Source organism: Camelus ferus, chromosome 31, assembly GCF_009834535.1.
Source record: "Camelus ferus isolate YT-003-E chromosome 31, BCGSAC_Cfer_1.0, whole genome shotgun sequence".
In the NCBI taxonomy this organism is placed as follows: domain Eukaryota; kingdom Metazoa; phylum Chordata; class Mammalia; order Artiodactyla; family Camelidae; genus Camelus; species Camelus ferus.
Genome location: NC_045726.1, coordinates 3,074,007 through 3,089,087, shown reverse-complemented (window position 1 = coordinate 3,089,087; position 15,081 = coordinate 3,074,007). Strand labels below are relative to the sequence as shown.

Sequence of the window (15,081 nt, the reverse complement as noted above, 5' to 3'; positions counted from 1 at the left end):
ATGTAATGCAGTTACTATAGTCCACACTTCCCTTATAGCAGAAGCCAAGGCCAAGAGTACCTGCTGCGGGCGGGAGGAGGGGCGCTGCAGGCGGGAGGAAGGCCGCGCAGGCGGGAGGAGGGGGCGCGCGTGCGCGCGCGCGGACCCACAGCTGCGCAGACGCGTGAACCGCCCAGAGCCTGTCGGACGCCCGCCGAAGCCGGTTGCTCCTGGACCAGCTCCGTGAGGAGGAGCGCGGCCTGGGGTCCGGGCCGCCGCGAGCCGTCGCCTCCGCTGCCTTCGCCGAGCATGTAAGGGGGCGCTGGTGCGGGCGCGCAGGTCGGGGGGCGGGGGCCGGCGGGTGAGGCCTGGTCTGTACCCTTGGGGAGGCGCACAGGGAGGGCTGCGGAGGTGAGGCCCGGGCCGCCGCCCTGGCTCGTGCTGCCCCACCCACCCCAACCCGCCACGTTAGCAGTTGCTGAACCCCGCGCCTTCGTCGCCGCTTCTCCGCCACGTTTGGGAAAGCGGGTGCCGCCCCGGGAGGTGGGAGGGCGCTGGACGGCCCCGGGGTACCTCCGACCGGGCCCTGGGTCATGGCCTGCCCCCGGCAGGCGGGCGCGGTTCGGTGCGTTCACGGGGCCGCCGCGGTGGGATGGGTGCTTCCCCGTGTGCGCCCCTGGGTTCGATCCTTACGCCCGCGCGGCCTGTGCTGGGGTGGCCCGTGCTTCCCTTGCGTTGGCGGGGTGCACGTCTCGCGGCCAGCCTGCCCCTGCGAGGCGGAGTGGTGCTGTCAGGGTGCGGGGGCGGCGGCAGCGACGGCAGCGGGGAGAGGGGTCTGCCCCTGGGAGCCTGTCGATTTGCTCCCATCTCGGCCGCGTCCTGTCCTGGGGGCGGCCTCTGCCGCCCGCCGTCCCCCGGCCACAGGTTTCAGGTCTGTCTGCTGCTGGGAGGCAGGCATGGTGCAGTCAGTGGGCCGGGGCGGTGACCGTGACAGCGTGGAACGGGATCAAATCCGCGCGCTCTCAAGGGGTCAGCCCCAATCCCACCATCGCCACTGCAAACCCCACTGGCCACTGCCTGCCCGCCTCCCAGGAGGAGGCGGACAGGGGGCAGTGCGGTCCATGAAGCTGGAGCAGAAGAGGCCTCCCCGAGGCCAGGCCGTGGGGGTGATGGGAGCAACTTGATTGTCTCTAGCCGGGCGGCCCCTAGCCCCCACCGCTGCCTCTGCCTGCTGTCCATCCCCAGAATCCCCTCGCAGTCCGGTGTGCAGAGGGCCTCCGCCTTTGGGGTCCGCTCCACCGTCCGGGCCATCAAACCACCCAAGGCCCACTGGTGAGCAGTGTGCAGCCCAGGACCACCCTGAGCTGCTGGCTCAGGTAAGGCCCTGGGTAGGCAGGGCGCCCTGCTGCGAATTGGAGCTGCCTCTACCCACCCGCACCCCCCGCCGTGCTGCTCGCGGGAGCCTTAGGCCGAGGACACAAGGCTGTGTGCCCGCACACTGCGCGAGATCCCCATCTGGCGGCTGTCGCCATGGTGACCCAGGCCCAGGCCATCCTGCCCCTGGCAGGGTGAGGGGGCTCATCCCCGGGTAGGGGGTGCAGTGGGAGTTAGGGGGGAATCCGGCGCTGACGGGGGCGGGCAGGCTGAGGGGTGAGAGGCCGCTGGGAGTGGAAGTGACCCAGCTGGGGGGTGAGGTGGCCGTCCCCGGGGGAGGGGCGCGTAGAGTTGCGGGGACCCGCCTGAGGGGTAGGGGGTAATCCCGGAGGAGGGGATCATCCCTGGATGGTGGAGGGACCTGGGCTGAAGCATGAGGGTTCAGCTTGGTTTGCAGGGATTGTGGCGTAGGAGTTGTAATGGGGCAGAGTGTGGGGGGGGTGGGGACCTCAGTGTGAGGAGAAGGAGCCCCGTCTCGGCGATCCGGTGAAGAATCATGTCTGGCCGAGGTGGTGTGCCCGGGGGCCGTGACGGGGGTGAGGGGGTTGTGTGGCGTCCAGCGGAGGACCTGGGAGTGCGGTGTGCGGCCTGGCCCGGGGCCTGTGTTGCTTGGGATTGTGGGCCGGGACCCTGTGGGTTGTCTGGGTGTGGGCATTGGGGTTGGGAGCCCAGCTGGCCCGTCCTGGGCCGCGGGTGGGCCAGCCCCACCACCCCTCGGCCCGGCCTGGCATGGCCGGGCTAGGCCCCGCTCGGCCCCGCTCGGCCCCGCTCGGCCCCGCTCGGCCCCACTCGCAGTGTCCCGTAGTGCGTGAGCCCCGGCCCGGGCATCACTGCTACCGGCGGGAGGGGTAGGGGCGGGCCGTGGGGGAGGAAGGCCGCGCGGGCGGGAGGAGGGGGCGCGCGTGCGCGCGCGCGGACCCACAGCTGCGCAGACGCGTGAACCGCCCAGAGCCTGTCGGACGCCCGCCGAAGCCGGTTGCTCCTGGACCAGCTCCGTGAGGAGGAGCGCGGCCTGGGGTCCGGGCCGCCGCGAGCCGTCGCCTCCGCTGCCTTCGCCGAGCATGTAAGGGGGCGCTGGTGCGGGCGCGCAGGTGCGGGGGGGGGCCGGCGGGTGAGGCCTGGTCTGTACCCTTGGGGAGGCGCACAGGGAGGGCTGCGGAGGTGAGGCCCGGGCCGCCGCCCTGGCTCGTGCTGCCCCACCCACCCCAACCCGCCACGTTAGCAGTTGCTGAACCCCGCGCCTTCGTCGCCGCTTCTCCGCCACGTTTGGGAAAGCGGGTGCCGCCCCGGGAGGTGGGAGGGCGCTGGACGGCCCCGGGGTACCTCCGACCGGGCCCTGGGTCATGGCCTGCCCCCGGCAGGCGGGCGCGGTTCGGTGCGTTCACGGGGCCGCCGCGGTGGGATGGGTGCTTCCCCGTGTGCGCCCCTGGGTTCGATCCTTACGCCCGCGCGGCCTGTGCTGGGGTGGCCCGTGCTTCCCTTGCGTTGGCGGGGTGCACGTCTCGCGGCCAGCCTGCCCCTGCGAGGCGGAGTGGTGCTGTCAGGGTGCGGGGGCGGCGGCAGCGACGGCAGCGGGGAGAGGGGTCTGCCCCTGGGAGCCTGTCGATTTGCTCCCATCTCGGCCGCGTCCTGTCCTGGGGGCGGCCTCTGCCGCCCGCCGTCCCCCCGGCCACAGGTTTCAGGTCTGTCTGCTGCTGGGAGGCAGGCATGGTGCAGTCAGTGGGCCGGGGCGGTGACCGTGACAGCGTGGAACGGGATCAAATCCGCGCGCTCTCAAGGGGTCAGCCCCAATCCCACCATCGCCACTGCAAACCCCACTGGCCACTGCCTGCCCGCCTCCCAGGAGGAGGCGGACAGGGGGCAGTGCGGTCCATGAAGCTGGAGCAGAAGAGGCCTCCCCGAGGCCAGGCCGTGGGGGTGATGGGAGCAACTTGATTGTCTCTAGCCGGGCGGCCCCTAGCCCCCACCGCTGCCTCTGCCTGCTGTCCATCCCCAGAATCCCCTCGCAGTCCGGTGTGCAGAGGGCCTCCGCCTTTGGGGTCCGCTCCACCGTCCGGGCCATCAAACCACCCAAGGCCCACTGGTGAGCAGTGTGCAGCCCAGGACCACCCTGAGCTGCTGGCTCAGGTAAGGCCCTGGGTAGGCAGGGCGCCCTGCTGCGAATTGGAGCTGCCTCTACCCACCCGCACCCCCCGCCGTGCTGCTCGCGGGAGCCTTAGGCCGAGGACACAAGGCTGTGTGCCCGCACACTGCGCGAGATCCCCATCTGGCGGCTGTCGCCATGGTGACCCAGGCCCAGGCCATCCTGCCCCTGGCAGGGTGAGGGGGCTCATCCCCGGGTAGGGGGTGCAGTGGGAGTTAGGGGGGAATCCGGCGCTGACGGGGGCGGGCAGGCTGAGGGGTGAGAGGCCGCTGGGAGTGGAAGTGACCCAGCTGGGGGGTGAGGTGGCCGTCCCCGGGGGAGGGGCGCGTAGAGTTGCGGGGACCCGCCTGAGGGGTAGGGGGTAATCCCGGGAGGAGGGGATCATCCCTGGATGGTGGAGGGACCTGGGCTGAAGCATGAGGGTTCAGCTTGGTTTGCAGGGATTGTGGCGTAGGAGTTGTAATGGGGCAGAGTGTGGGGGGGGTGGGGACCTCAGTGTGAGGAGAAGGAGCCCCGTCTCGGCGATCCGGTGAAGAATCATGTCTGGCCGAGGTGGTGTGCCCGGGGGCCGTGACGGGGGTGAGGGGGTTGTGTGGCGTCCAGCGGAGGACCTGGGAGTGCGGTGTGCGGCCTGGCCCGGGGCCTGTGTTGCTTGGGATTGTGGGCCGGGACCCTGTGGGTTGTCTGGGTGTGGGCATTGGGGTTGGGAGCCCAGCTGGCCCGTCCTGGGCCGCGGGTGGGCCAGCCCCACCACCCCTCGGCCCGGCCTGGCATGGCCGGGCTAGGCCCCGCTCGGCCCCGCTCGGCCCCGCTCGGCCCCGCTCGGCCCCACTCGCAGTGTCCCGTAGTGCGTGAGCCCCGGCCCGGGCATCACTGCTACCGGCGGGAGGGGTAGGGGCGGGCCGTGGGGGAGGAAGGCCGCGCGGGCGGGAGGAGGGGGCGCGCGTGCGCGCGCGCGGACCCACAGCTGCGCAGACGCGTGAACCGCCCAGAGCCTGTCGGACGCCCGCCGAAGCCGGTTGCTCCTGGACCAGCTCCGTGAGGAGGAGCGCGGCCTGGGGTCCGGGCCGCCGCGAGCCGTCGCCTCCGCTGCCTTCGCCGAGCATGTAAGGGGGCGCTGGTGCGGGCGCGCAGGTGCGGGGGGGGGCCCGGCGGGTGAGGCCTGGTCTGTACCCTTGGGGAGGCGCACAGGGAGGGCTGCGGAGGTGAGGCCCGGGCCGCCGCCCTGGCTCGTGCTGCCCCACCCACCCCAACCCGCCACGTTAGCAGTTGCTGAACCCCGCGCCTTCGTCGCCGCTTCTCCGCCACGTTTGGGAAAGCGGGTGCCGCCCCGGGAGGTGGGAGGGCGCTGGACGGCCCCGGGGTACCTCCGACCGGGCCCTGGGTCATGGCCTGCCCCCGGCAGGCGGGCGCGGTTCGGTGCGTTCACGGGGCCGCCGCGGTGGGATGGGTGCTTCCCCGTGTGCGCCCCTGGGTTCGATCCTTACGCCCGCGCGGCCTGTGCTGGGGTGGCCCGTGCTTCCCTTGCGTTGGCGGGGTGCACGTCTCGCGGCCAGCCTGCCCCTGCGAGGCGGAGTGGTGCTGTCAGGGTGCGGGGGCGGCGGCAGCGACGGCAGCGGGGAGAGGGGTCTGCCCCTGGGAGCCTGTCGATTTGCTCCCATCTCGGCCGCGTCCTGTCCTGGGGGCGGCCTCTGCCGCCCGCCGTCCCCCGGCCACAGGTTTCAGGTCTGTCTGCTGCTGGGAGGCAGGCATGGTGCAGTCAGTGGGCCGGGGCGGTGACCGTGACAGCGTGGAACGGGATCAAATCCGCGCGCTCTCAAGGGGTCAGCCCCAATCCCACCATCGCCACTGCAAACCCCACTGGCCACTGCCTGCCCGCCTCCCAGGAGGAGGCGGACAGGGGGCAGTGCGGTCCATGAAGCTGGAGCAGAAGAGGCCTCCCCGAGGCCAGGCCGTGGGGGTGATGGGAGCAACTTGATTGTCTCTAGCCGGGCGGCCCCTAGCCCCCACCGCTGCCTCTGCCTGCTGTCCATCCCCAGAATCCCCTCGCAGTCCGGTGTGCAGAGGGCCTCCGCCTTTGGGGTCCGCTCCACCGTCCGGGCCATCAAACCACCCAAGGCCCACTGGTGAGCAGTGTGCAGCCCAGGACCACCCTGAGCTGCTGGCTCAGGTAAGGCCCTGGGTAGGCAGGGCGCCCTGCTGCGAATTGGAGCTGCCTCTACCCACCCGCACCCCCCGCCGTGCTGCTCGCGGGAGCCTTAGGCCGAGGACACAAGGCTGTGTGCCCGCACACTGCGCGAGATCCCCATCTGGCGGCTGTCGCCATGGTGACCCAGGCCCAGGCCATCCTGCCCCTGGCAGGGTGAGGGGGCTCATCCCCGGGTAGGGGGTGCAGTGGGAGTTAGGGGGGAATCCGGCGCTGACGGGGGCGGGCAGGCTGAGGGGTGAGAGGCCGCTGGGAGTGGAAGTGACCCAGCTGGGGGGTGAGGTGGCCGTCCCCGGGGGAGGGGCGCGTAGAGTTGCGGGGACCCGCCTGAGGGGTAGGGGGTAATCCCGGGAGGAGGGGATCATCCCTGGATGGTGGAGGGACCTGGGCTGAAGCATGAGGGTTCAGCTTGGTTTGCAGGGATTGTGGCGTAGGAGTTGTAATGGGGCAGAGTGTGGGGGGGGTGGGGACCTCAGTGTGAGGAGAAGGAGCCCCGTCTCGGCGATCCGGTGAAGAATCATGTCTGGCCGAGGTGGTGTGCCCGGGGGCCGTGACGGGGGTGAGGGGGTTGTGTGGCGTCCAGCGGAGGACCTGGGAGTGCGGTGTGCGGCCTGGCCCGGGGCCTGTGTTGCTTGGGATTGTGGGCCGGGACCCTGTGGGTTGTCTGGGTGTGGGCATTGGGGTTGGGAGCCCAGCTGGCCCGTCCTGGGCCGCGGGTGGGCCAGCCCCACCACCCCTCGGCCCGGCCTGGCATGGCCGGGCTAGGCCCCGCTCGGCCCCGCTCGGCCCCGCTCGGCCCCGCTCGGCCCCACTCGCAGTGTCCCGTAGTGCGTGAGCCCCGGCCCGGGCATCACTGCTACCGGCGGGAGGGGTAGGGGCGGGCCGTGGGGGAGGAAGGCCGCGCGGGCGGGAGGAGGGGGCGCGCGTGCGCGCGCGCGGACCCACAGCTGCGCAGACGCGTGAACCGCCCAGAGCCTGTCGGACGCCCGCCGAAGCCGGTTGCTCCTGGACCAGCTCCGTGAGGAGGAGCGCGGCCTGGGGTCCGGGCCGCCGCGAGCCGTCGCCTCCGCTGCCTTCGCCGAGCATGTAAGGGGGCGCTGGTGCGGGCGCGCAGGTGCGGGGGGGGGCCGGCGGGTGAGGCCTGGTCTGTACCCTTGGGGAGGCGCACAGGGAGGGCTGCGGAGGTGAGGCCCGGGCCGCCGCCCTGGCTCGTGCTGCCCCACCCACCCCAACCCGCCACGTTAGCAGTTGCTGAACCCCGCGCCTTCGTCGCCGCTTCTCCGCCACGTTTGGGAAAGCGGGTGCCGCCCCGGGAGGTGGGAGGGCGCTGGACGGCCCCGGGGTACCTCCGACCGGGCCCTGGGTCATGGCCTGCCCCCGGCAGGCGGGCGCGGTTCGGTGCGTTCACGGGGCCGCCGCGGTGGGATGGGTGCTTCCCCGTGTGCGCCCCTGGGTTCGATCCTTACGCCCGCGCGGCCTGTGCTGGGGTGGCCCGTGCTTCCCTTGCGTTGGCGGGGTGCACGTCTCGCGGCCAGCCTGCCCCTGCGAGGCGGAGTGGTGCTGTCAGGGTGCGGGGGCGGCGGCAGCGACGGCAGCGGGGAGAGGGGTCTGCCCCTGGGAGCCTGTCGATTTGCTCCCATCTCGGCCGCGTCCTGTCCTGGGGGCGGCCTCTGCCGCCCGCCGTCCCCCGGCCACAGGTTTCAGGTCTGTCTGCTGCTGGGAGGCAGGCATGGTGCAGTCAGTGGGCCGGGGCGGTGACCGTGACAGCGTGGAACGGGATCAAATCCGCGCGCTCTCAAGGGGTCAGCCCCAATCCCACCATCGCCACTGCAAACCCCACTGGCCACTGCCTGCCCGCCTCCCAGGAGGAGGCGGACAGGGGGCAGTGCGGTCCATGAAGCTGGAGCAGAAGAGGCCTCCCCGAGGCCAGGCCGTGGGGGTGATGGGAGCAACTTGATTGTCTCTAGCCGGGCGGCCCCTAGCCCCCACCGCTGCCTCTGCCTGCTGTCCATCCCCAGAATCCCCTCGCAGTCCGGTGTGCAGAGGGCCTCCGCCTTTGGGGTCCGCTCCACCGTCCGGGCCATCAAACCACCCAAGGCCCACTGGTGAGCAGTGTGCAGCCCAGGACCACCCTGAGCTGCTGGCTCAGGTAAGGCCCTGGGTAGGCAGGGCGCCCTGCTGCGAATTGGAGCTGCCTCTACCCACCCGCACCCCCCGCCGTGCTGCTCGCGGGAGCCTTAGGCCGAGGACACAAGGCTGTGTGCCCGCACACTGCGCGAGATCCCCATCTGGCGGCTGTCGCCATGGTGACCCAGGCCCAGGCCATCCTGCCCCTGGCAGGGTGAGGGGGCTCATCCCCGGGTAGGGGGTGCAGTGGGAGTTAGGGGGGAATCCGGCGCTGACGGGGGCGGGCAGGCTGAGGGGTGAGAGGCCGCTGGGAGTGGAAGTGACCCAGCTGGGGGGTGAGGTGGCCGTCCCCGGGGGAGGGGCGCGTAGAGTTGCGGGGACCCGCCTGAGGGGTAGGGGGTAATCCCGGGAGGAGGGGATCATCCCTGGATGGTGGAGGGACCTGGGCTGAAGCATGAGGGTTCAGCTTGGTTTGCAGGGATTGTGGCGTAGGAGTTGTAATGGGGCAGAGTGTGGGGGGGGTGGGGACCTCAGTGTGAGGAGAAGGAGCCCCGTCTCGGCGATCCGGTGAAGAATCATGTCTGGCCGAGGTGGTGTGCCCGGGGGCCGTGACGGGGGTGAGGGGGTTGTGTGGCGTCCAGCGGAGGACCTGGGAGTGCGGTGTGCGGCCTGGCCCGGGGCCTGTGTTGCTTGGGATTGTGGGCCGGGACCCTGTGGGTTGTCTGGGTGTGGGCATTGGGGTTGGGAGCCCAGCTGGCCCGTCCTGGGCCGCGGGTGGGCCAGCCCCACCACCCCTCGGCCCGGCCTGGCATGGCCGGGCTAGGCCCCGCTCGGCCCCGCTCGGCCCCGCTCGGCCCCGCTCGGCCCCACTCGCAGTGTCCCGTAGTGCGTGAGCCCCGGCCCGGGCATCACTGCTACCGGCGGGAGGGGTAGGGGCGGGCCGTGGGGGAGGAAGGCCGCGCGGGCGGGAGGAGGGGGCGCGCGTGCGCGCGCGCGGACCCACAGCTGCGCAGACGCGTGAACCGCCCAGAGCCTGTCGGACGCCCGCCGAAGCCGGTTGCTCCTGGACCAGCTCCGTGAGGAGGAGCGCGGCCTGGGGTCCGGGCCGCCGCGAGCCGTCGCCTCCGCTGCCTTCGCCGAGCATGTAAGGGGGCGCTGGTGCGGGCGCGCAGGTCGGGGGGGGGCCGGCGGGTGAGGCCTGGTCTGTACCCTTGGGGAGGCGCACAGGGAGGGCTGCGGAGGTGAGGCCCGGGCCGCCGCCCTGGCTCGTGCTGCCCCACCCACCCCAACCCGCCACGTTAGCAGTTGCTGAACCCCGCGCCTTCGTCGCCGCTTCTCCGCCACGTTTGGGAAAGCGGGTGCCGCCCCGGGAGGTGGGAGGGCGCTGGACGGCCCCGGGGTACCTCCGACCGGGCCCTGGGTCATGGCCTGCCCCCGGCAGGCGGGCGCGGTTCGGTGCGTTCACGGGGCCGCCGCGGTGGGATGGGTGCTTCCCCGTGTGCGCCCCTGGGTTCGATCCTTACGCCCGCGCGGCCTGTGCTGGGGTGGCCCGTGCTTCCCTTGCGTTGGCGGGGTGCACGTCTCGCGGCCAGCCTGCCCCTGCGAGGCGGAGTGGTGCTGTCAGGGTGCGGGGGCGGCGGCAGCGACGGCAGCGGGGAGAGGGGTCTGCCCCTGGGAGCCTGTCGATTTGCTCCCATCTCGGCCGCGTCCTGTCCTGGGGGCGGCCTCTGCCGCCCGCCGTCCCCCGGCCACAGGTTTCAGGTCTGTCTGCTGCTGGGAGGCAGGCATGGTGCAGTCAGTGGGCCGGGGCGGTGACCGTGACAGCGTGGAACGGGATCAAATCCGCGCGCTCTCAAGGGGTCAGCCCCAATCCCACCATCGCCACTGCAAACCCCACTGGCCACTGCCTGCCCGCCTCCCAGGAGGAGGCGGACAGGGGGCAGTGCGGTCCATGAAGCTGGAGCAGAAGAGGCCTCCCCGAGGCCAGGCCGTGGGGGTGATGGGAGCAACTTGATTGTCTCTAGCCGGGCGGCCCCTAGCCCCCACCGCTGCCTCTGCCTGCTGTCCATCCCCAGAATCCCCTCGCAGTCCGGTGTGCAGAGGGCCTCCGCCTTTGGGGTCCGCTCCACCGTCCGGGCCATCAAACCACCCAAGGCCCACTGGTGAGCAGTGTGCAGCCCAGGACCACCCTGAGCTGCTGGCTCAGGTAAGGCCCTGGGTAGGCAGGGCGCCCTGCTGCGAATTGGAGCTGCCTCTACCCACCCGCACCCCCCGCCGTGCTGCTCGCGGGAGCCTTAGGCCGAGGACACAAGGCTGTGTGCCCGCACACTGCGCGAGATCCCCATCTGGCGGCTGTCGCCATGGTGACCCAGGCCCAGGCCATCCTGCCCCTGGCAGGGTGAGGGGGCTCATCCCCGGGTAGGGGGTGCAGTGGGAGTTAGGGGGGAATCCGGCGCTGACGGGGGCGGGCAGGCTGAGGGGTGAGAGGCCGCTGGGAGTGGAAGTGACCCAGCTGGGGGGTGAGGTGGCCGTCCCCGGGGGAGGGGCGCGTAGAGTTGCGGGGACCCGCCTGAGGGGTAGGGGGTAATCCCGGGAGGAGGGGATCATCCCTGGATGGTGGAGGGACCTGGGCTGAAGCATGAGGGTTCAGCTTGGTTTGCAGGGATTGTGGCGTAGGAGTTGTAATGGGGCAGAGTGTGGGGGGGGTGGGGACCTCAGTGTGAGGAGAAGGAGCCCCGTCTCGGCGATCCGGTGAAGAATCATGTCTGGCCGAGGTGGTGTGCCCGGGGGCCGTGACGGGGGTGAGGGGGTTGTGTGGCGTCCAGCGGAGGACCTGGGAGTGCGGTGTGCGGCCTGGCCCGGGGCCTGTGTTGCTTGGGATTGTGGGCCGGGACCCTGTGGGTTGTCTGGGTGTGGGCATTGGGGTTGGGAGCCCAGCTGGCCCGTCCTGGGCCGCGGGTGGGCCAGCCCCACCACCCCTCGGCCCGGCCTGGCATGGCCGGGCTAGGCCCCGCTCGGCCCCGCTCGGCCCCGCTCGGCCCCGCTCGGCCCCACTCGCAGTGTCCCGTAGTGCGTGAGCCCCGGCCCGGGCATCACTGCTACCGGCGGGAGGGGTAGGGGCGGGCCGTGGGGGAGGAAGGCCGCGCGGGCGGGAGGAGGGGGCGCGCGTGCGCGCGCGCGGACCCACAGCTGCGCAGACGCGTGAACCGCCCAGAGCCTGTCGGACGCCCGCCGAAGCCGGTTGCTCCTGGACCAGCTCCGTGAGGAGGAGCGCGGCCTGGGGTCCGGGCCGCCGCGAGCCGTCGCCTCCGCTGCCTTCGCCGAGCATGTAAGGGGGCGCTGGTGCGGGCGCGCAGGTGCGGGGGGGGGCCGGCGGGTGAGGCCTGGTCTGTACCCTTGGGGAGGCGCACAGGGAGGGCTGCGGAGGTGAGGCCCGGGCCGCCGCCCTGGCTCGTGCTGCCCCACCCACCCCAACCCGCCACGTTAGCAGTTGCTGAACCCCGCGCCTTCGTCGCCGCTTCTCCGCCACGTTTGGGAAAGCGGGTGCCGCCCCGGGAGGTGGGAGGGCGCTGGACGGCCCCGGGGTACCTCCGACCGGGCCCTGGGTCATGGCCTGCCCCCGGCAGGCGGGCGCGGTTCGGTGCGTTCACGGGGCCGCCGCGGTGGGATGGGTGCTTCCCCGTGTGCGCCCCTGGGTTCGATCCTTACGCCCGCGCGGCCTGTGCTGGGGTGGCCCGTGCTTCCCTTGCGTTGGCGGGGTGCACGTCTCGCGGCCAGCCTGCCCCTGCGAGGCGGAGTGGTGCTGTCAGGGTGCGGGGGCGGCGGCAGCGACGGCAGCGGGGAGAGGGGTCTGCCCCTGGGAGCCTGTCGATTTGCTCCCATCTCGGCCGCGTCCTGTCCTGGGGGCGGCCTCTGCCGCCCGCCGTCCCCCGGCCACAGGTTTCAGGTCTGTCTGCTGCTGGGAGGCAGGCATGGTGCAGTCAGTGGGCCGGGGCGGTGACCGTGACAGCGTGGAACGGGATCAAATCCGCGCGCTCTCAAGGGGTCAGCCCCAATCCCACCATCGCCACTGCAAACCCCACTGGCCACTGCCTGCCCGCCTCCCAGGAGGAGGCGGACAGGGGGCAGTGCGGTCCATGAAGCTGGAGCAGAAGAGGCCTCCCCGAGGCCAGGCCGTGGGGGTGATGGGAGCAACTTGATTGTCTCTAGCCGGGCGGCCCCTAGCCCCCACCGCTGCCTCTGCCTGCTGTCCATCCCCAGAATCCCCTCGCAGTCCGGTGTGCAGAGGGCCTCCGCCTTTGGGGTCCGCTCCACCGTCCGGGCCATCAAACCACCCAAGGCCCACTGGTGAGCAGTGTGCAGCCCAGGACCACCCTGAGCTGCTGGCTCAGGTAAGGCCCTGGGTAGGCAGGGCGCCCTGCTGCGAATTGGAGCTGCCTCTACCCACCCGCACCCCCCGCCGTGCTGCTCGCGGGAGCCTTAGGCCGAGGACACAAGGCTGTGTGCCCGCACACTGCGCGAGATCCCCATCTGGCGGCTGTCGCCATGGTGACCCAGGCCCAGGCCATCCTGCCCCTGGCAGGGTGAGGGGGCTCATCCCCGGGTAGGGGGTGCAGTGGGAGTTAGGGGGGAATCCGGCGCTGACGGGGGCGGGCAGGCTGAGGGGTGAGAGGCCGCTGGGAGTGGAAGTGACCCAGCTGGGGGGTGAGGTGGCCGTCCCCGGGGGAGGGGCGCGTAGAGTTGCGGGGACCCGCCTGAGGGGTAGGGGGTAATCCCGGGAGGAGGGGATCATCCCTGGATGGTGGAGGGACCTGGGCTGAAGCATGAGGGTTCAGCTTGGTTTGCAGGGATTGTGGCGTAGGAGTTGTAATGGGGCAGAGTGTGGGGGGGGTGGGGACCTCAGTGTGAGGAGAAGGAGCCCCGTCTCGGCGATCCGGTGAAGAATCATGTCTGGCCGAGGTGGTGTGCCCGGGGGCCGTGACGGGGGTGAGGGGGTTGTGTGGCGTCCAGCGGAGGACCTGGGAGTGCGGTGTGCGGCCTGGCCCGGGGCCTGTGTTGCTTGGGATTGTGGGCCGGGACCCTGTGGGTTGTCTGGGTGTGGGCATTGGGGTTGGGAGCCCAGCTGGCCCGTCCTGGGCCGCGGGTGGGCCAGCCCCACCACCCCTCGGCCCGGCCTGGCATGGCCGGGCTAGGCCCCGCTCGGCCCCGCTCGGCCCCGCTCGGCCCCACTCGGCCCCACTCGCAGTGTCCCGTAGTGCGTGAGCCCCGGCCCGGGCATCACTGCTACCGGCGGGAGGGGTAGGGGCGGGCCGTGGGGGAGGAAGGCCGCGCGGGCGGGAGGAGGGGGCGCGCGTGCGCGCGCGCGGACCCACAGCTGCGCAGACGCGTGAACCGCCCAGAGCCTGTCGGACGCCCGCCGAAGCCGGTTGCTCCTGGACCAGCTCCGTGAGGAGGAGCGCGGCCTGGGGTCCGGGCCGCCGCGAGCCGTCGCCTCCGCTGCCTTCGCCGAGCATGTAAGGGGGCGCTGGTGCGGGCGCGCAGGTGCGGGGGGGGGCCCGGCGGGTGAGGCCTGGTCTGTACCCTTGGGGAGGCGCACAGGGAGGGCTGCGGAGGTGAGGCCCGGGCCGCCGCCCTGGCTCGTGCTGCCCCACCCACCCCAACCCGCCACGTTAGCAGTTGCTGAACCCCGCGCCTTCGTCGCCGCTTCTCCGCCACGTTTGGGAAAGCGGGTGCCGCCCCGGGAGGTGGGAGGGCGCTGGACGGCCCCGGGGTACCTCCGACCGGGCCCTGGGTCATGGCCTGCCCCCGGCAGGCGGGCGCGGTTCGGTGCGTTCACGGGGCCGCCGCGGTGGGATGGGTGCTTCCCCGTGTGCGCCCCTGGGTTCGATCCTTACGCCCGCGCGGCCTGTGCTGGGGTGGCCCGTGCTTCCCTTGCGTTGGCGGGGTGCACGTCTCGCGGCCAGCCTGCCCCTGCGAGGCGGAGTGGTGCTGTCAGGGTGCGGGGGCGGCGGCAGCGACGGCAGCGGGGAGAGGGGTCTGCCCCTGGGAGCCTGTCGATTTGCTCCCATCTCGGCCGCGTCCTGTCCTGGGGGCGGCCTCTGCCGCCCGCCGTCCCCCGGCCACAGGTTTCAGGTCTGTCTGCTGCTGGGAGGCAGGCATGGTGCAGTCAGTGGGCCGGGGCGGTGACCGTGACAGCGTGGAACGGGATCAAATCCGCGCGCTCTCAAGGGGTCAGCCCCAATCCCACCATCGCCACTGCAAACCCCACTGGCCACTGCCTGCCCGCCTCCCAGGAGGAGGCGGACAGGGGGCAGTGCGGTCCATGAAGCTGGAGCAGAAGAGGCCTCCCCGAGGCCAGGCCGTGGGGGTGATGGGAGCAACTTGATTGTCTCTAGCCGGGCGGCCCCTAGCCCCCACCGCTGCCTCTGCCTGCTGTCCATCCCCAGAATCCCCTCGCAGTCCGGTGTGCAGAGGGCCTCCGCCTTTGGGGTCCGCTCCACCGTCCGGGCCATCAAACCACCCAAGGCCCACTGGTGAGCAGTGTGCAGCCCAGGACCACCCTGAGCTGCTGGCTCAGGTAAGGCCCTGGGTAGGCAGGGCGCCCTGCTGCGAATTGGAGCTGCCTCTACCCACCCGCACCCCCCGCCGTGCTGCTCGCGGGAGCCTTAGGCCGAGGACACAAGGCTGTGTGCCCGCACACTGCGCGAGATCCCCATCTGGCGGCTGTCGCCATGGTGACCCAGGCCCAGGCCATCCTGCCCCTGGCAGGGTGAGGGGGCTCATCCCCGGGTAGGGGGTGCAGTGGGAGTTAGGGGGGAATCCGGCGCTGACGGGGGCGGGCAGGCTGAGGGGTGAGAGGCCGCTGGGAGTGGAAGTGACCCAGCTGGGGGGTGAGGTGGCCGTCCCCGGGGGAGGGGCGCGTAGAGTTGCGGGGACCCGCCTGAGGGGTAGGGGGTAATCCCGGGAGGAGGGGATCATCCCTGGATGGTGGAGGGACCTGGGCTGAAGCATGAGGGTTCAGCTTGGTTTGCAGGGATTGTGGCGTAGGAGTTGTAATGGGGCAGAGTGTGGGGGGGGTGGGGACCTCAGTGTGAGGAGAAGGAGCCCCGTCTCGGCGATCCGGTGAAGAATCATGTCTGGCCGAGGTGGTGTGCCCGGGGGCCGTGACGGGGGTGAGGGGGTTGTGTGGCGT

The 15,081-nt window shown here is 72.2% G+C and overlaps 1 protein-coding gene across 1 annotated transcript; it reads right to left on the bottom strand.

Moving 5' to 3' along the window:
• Positions 1–1,443: 1,443 nt before the first annotated feature.
• LOC116660727 (synapsin-1-like) lies at positions 1,444–3,122 on the bottom strand. The gene is made up of 4 exons (XM_032470829.1): positions 2,927–3,122; positions 2,614–2,851; positions 1,775–2,243; positions 1,444–1,539 (listed from the first exon to the last, which is right to left on the bottom strand). The coding sequence occupies exons 1-4, from the start codon at positions 3,120–3,122 to the stop codon at positions 1,444–1,446; spliced, it is 999 nt and encodes a 332-aa protein (XP_032326720.1).
• Positions 3,123–15,081: the final 11,959 nt, after the last annotated feature.

Coding starts and splice junctions, on each gene's coding strand:
- LOC116660727 (XM_032470829.1), bottom strand. CDS start 3,122: ATGCCTGCCTCCCAGCAGCAGACAGACCTGAAACCTGTGGCCGGGGGG. Junction 2,244..2,613: donor AACGTGGCGGGTTGGGGTGG/GTGGGGCAGCAC, acceptor CGCCGGTAGCAG/TGATGCCCGGGCCGGGGCTC. Junction 1,540..1,774: donor ACCCTCATGCTTCAGCCCAG/GTCCCTCCACCA, acceptor TCACCCTGCCAG/GGGCAGGATGGCCTGGGCCT.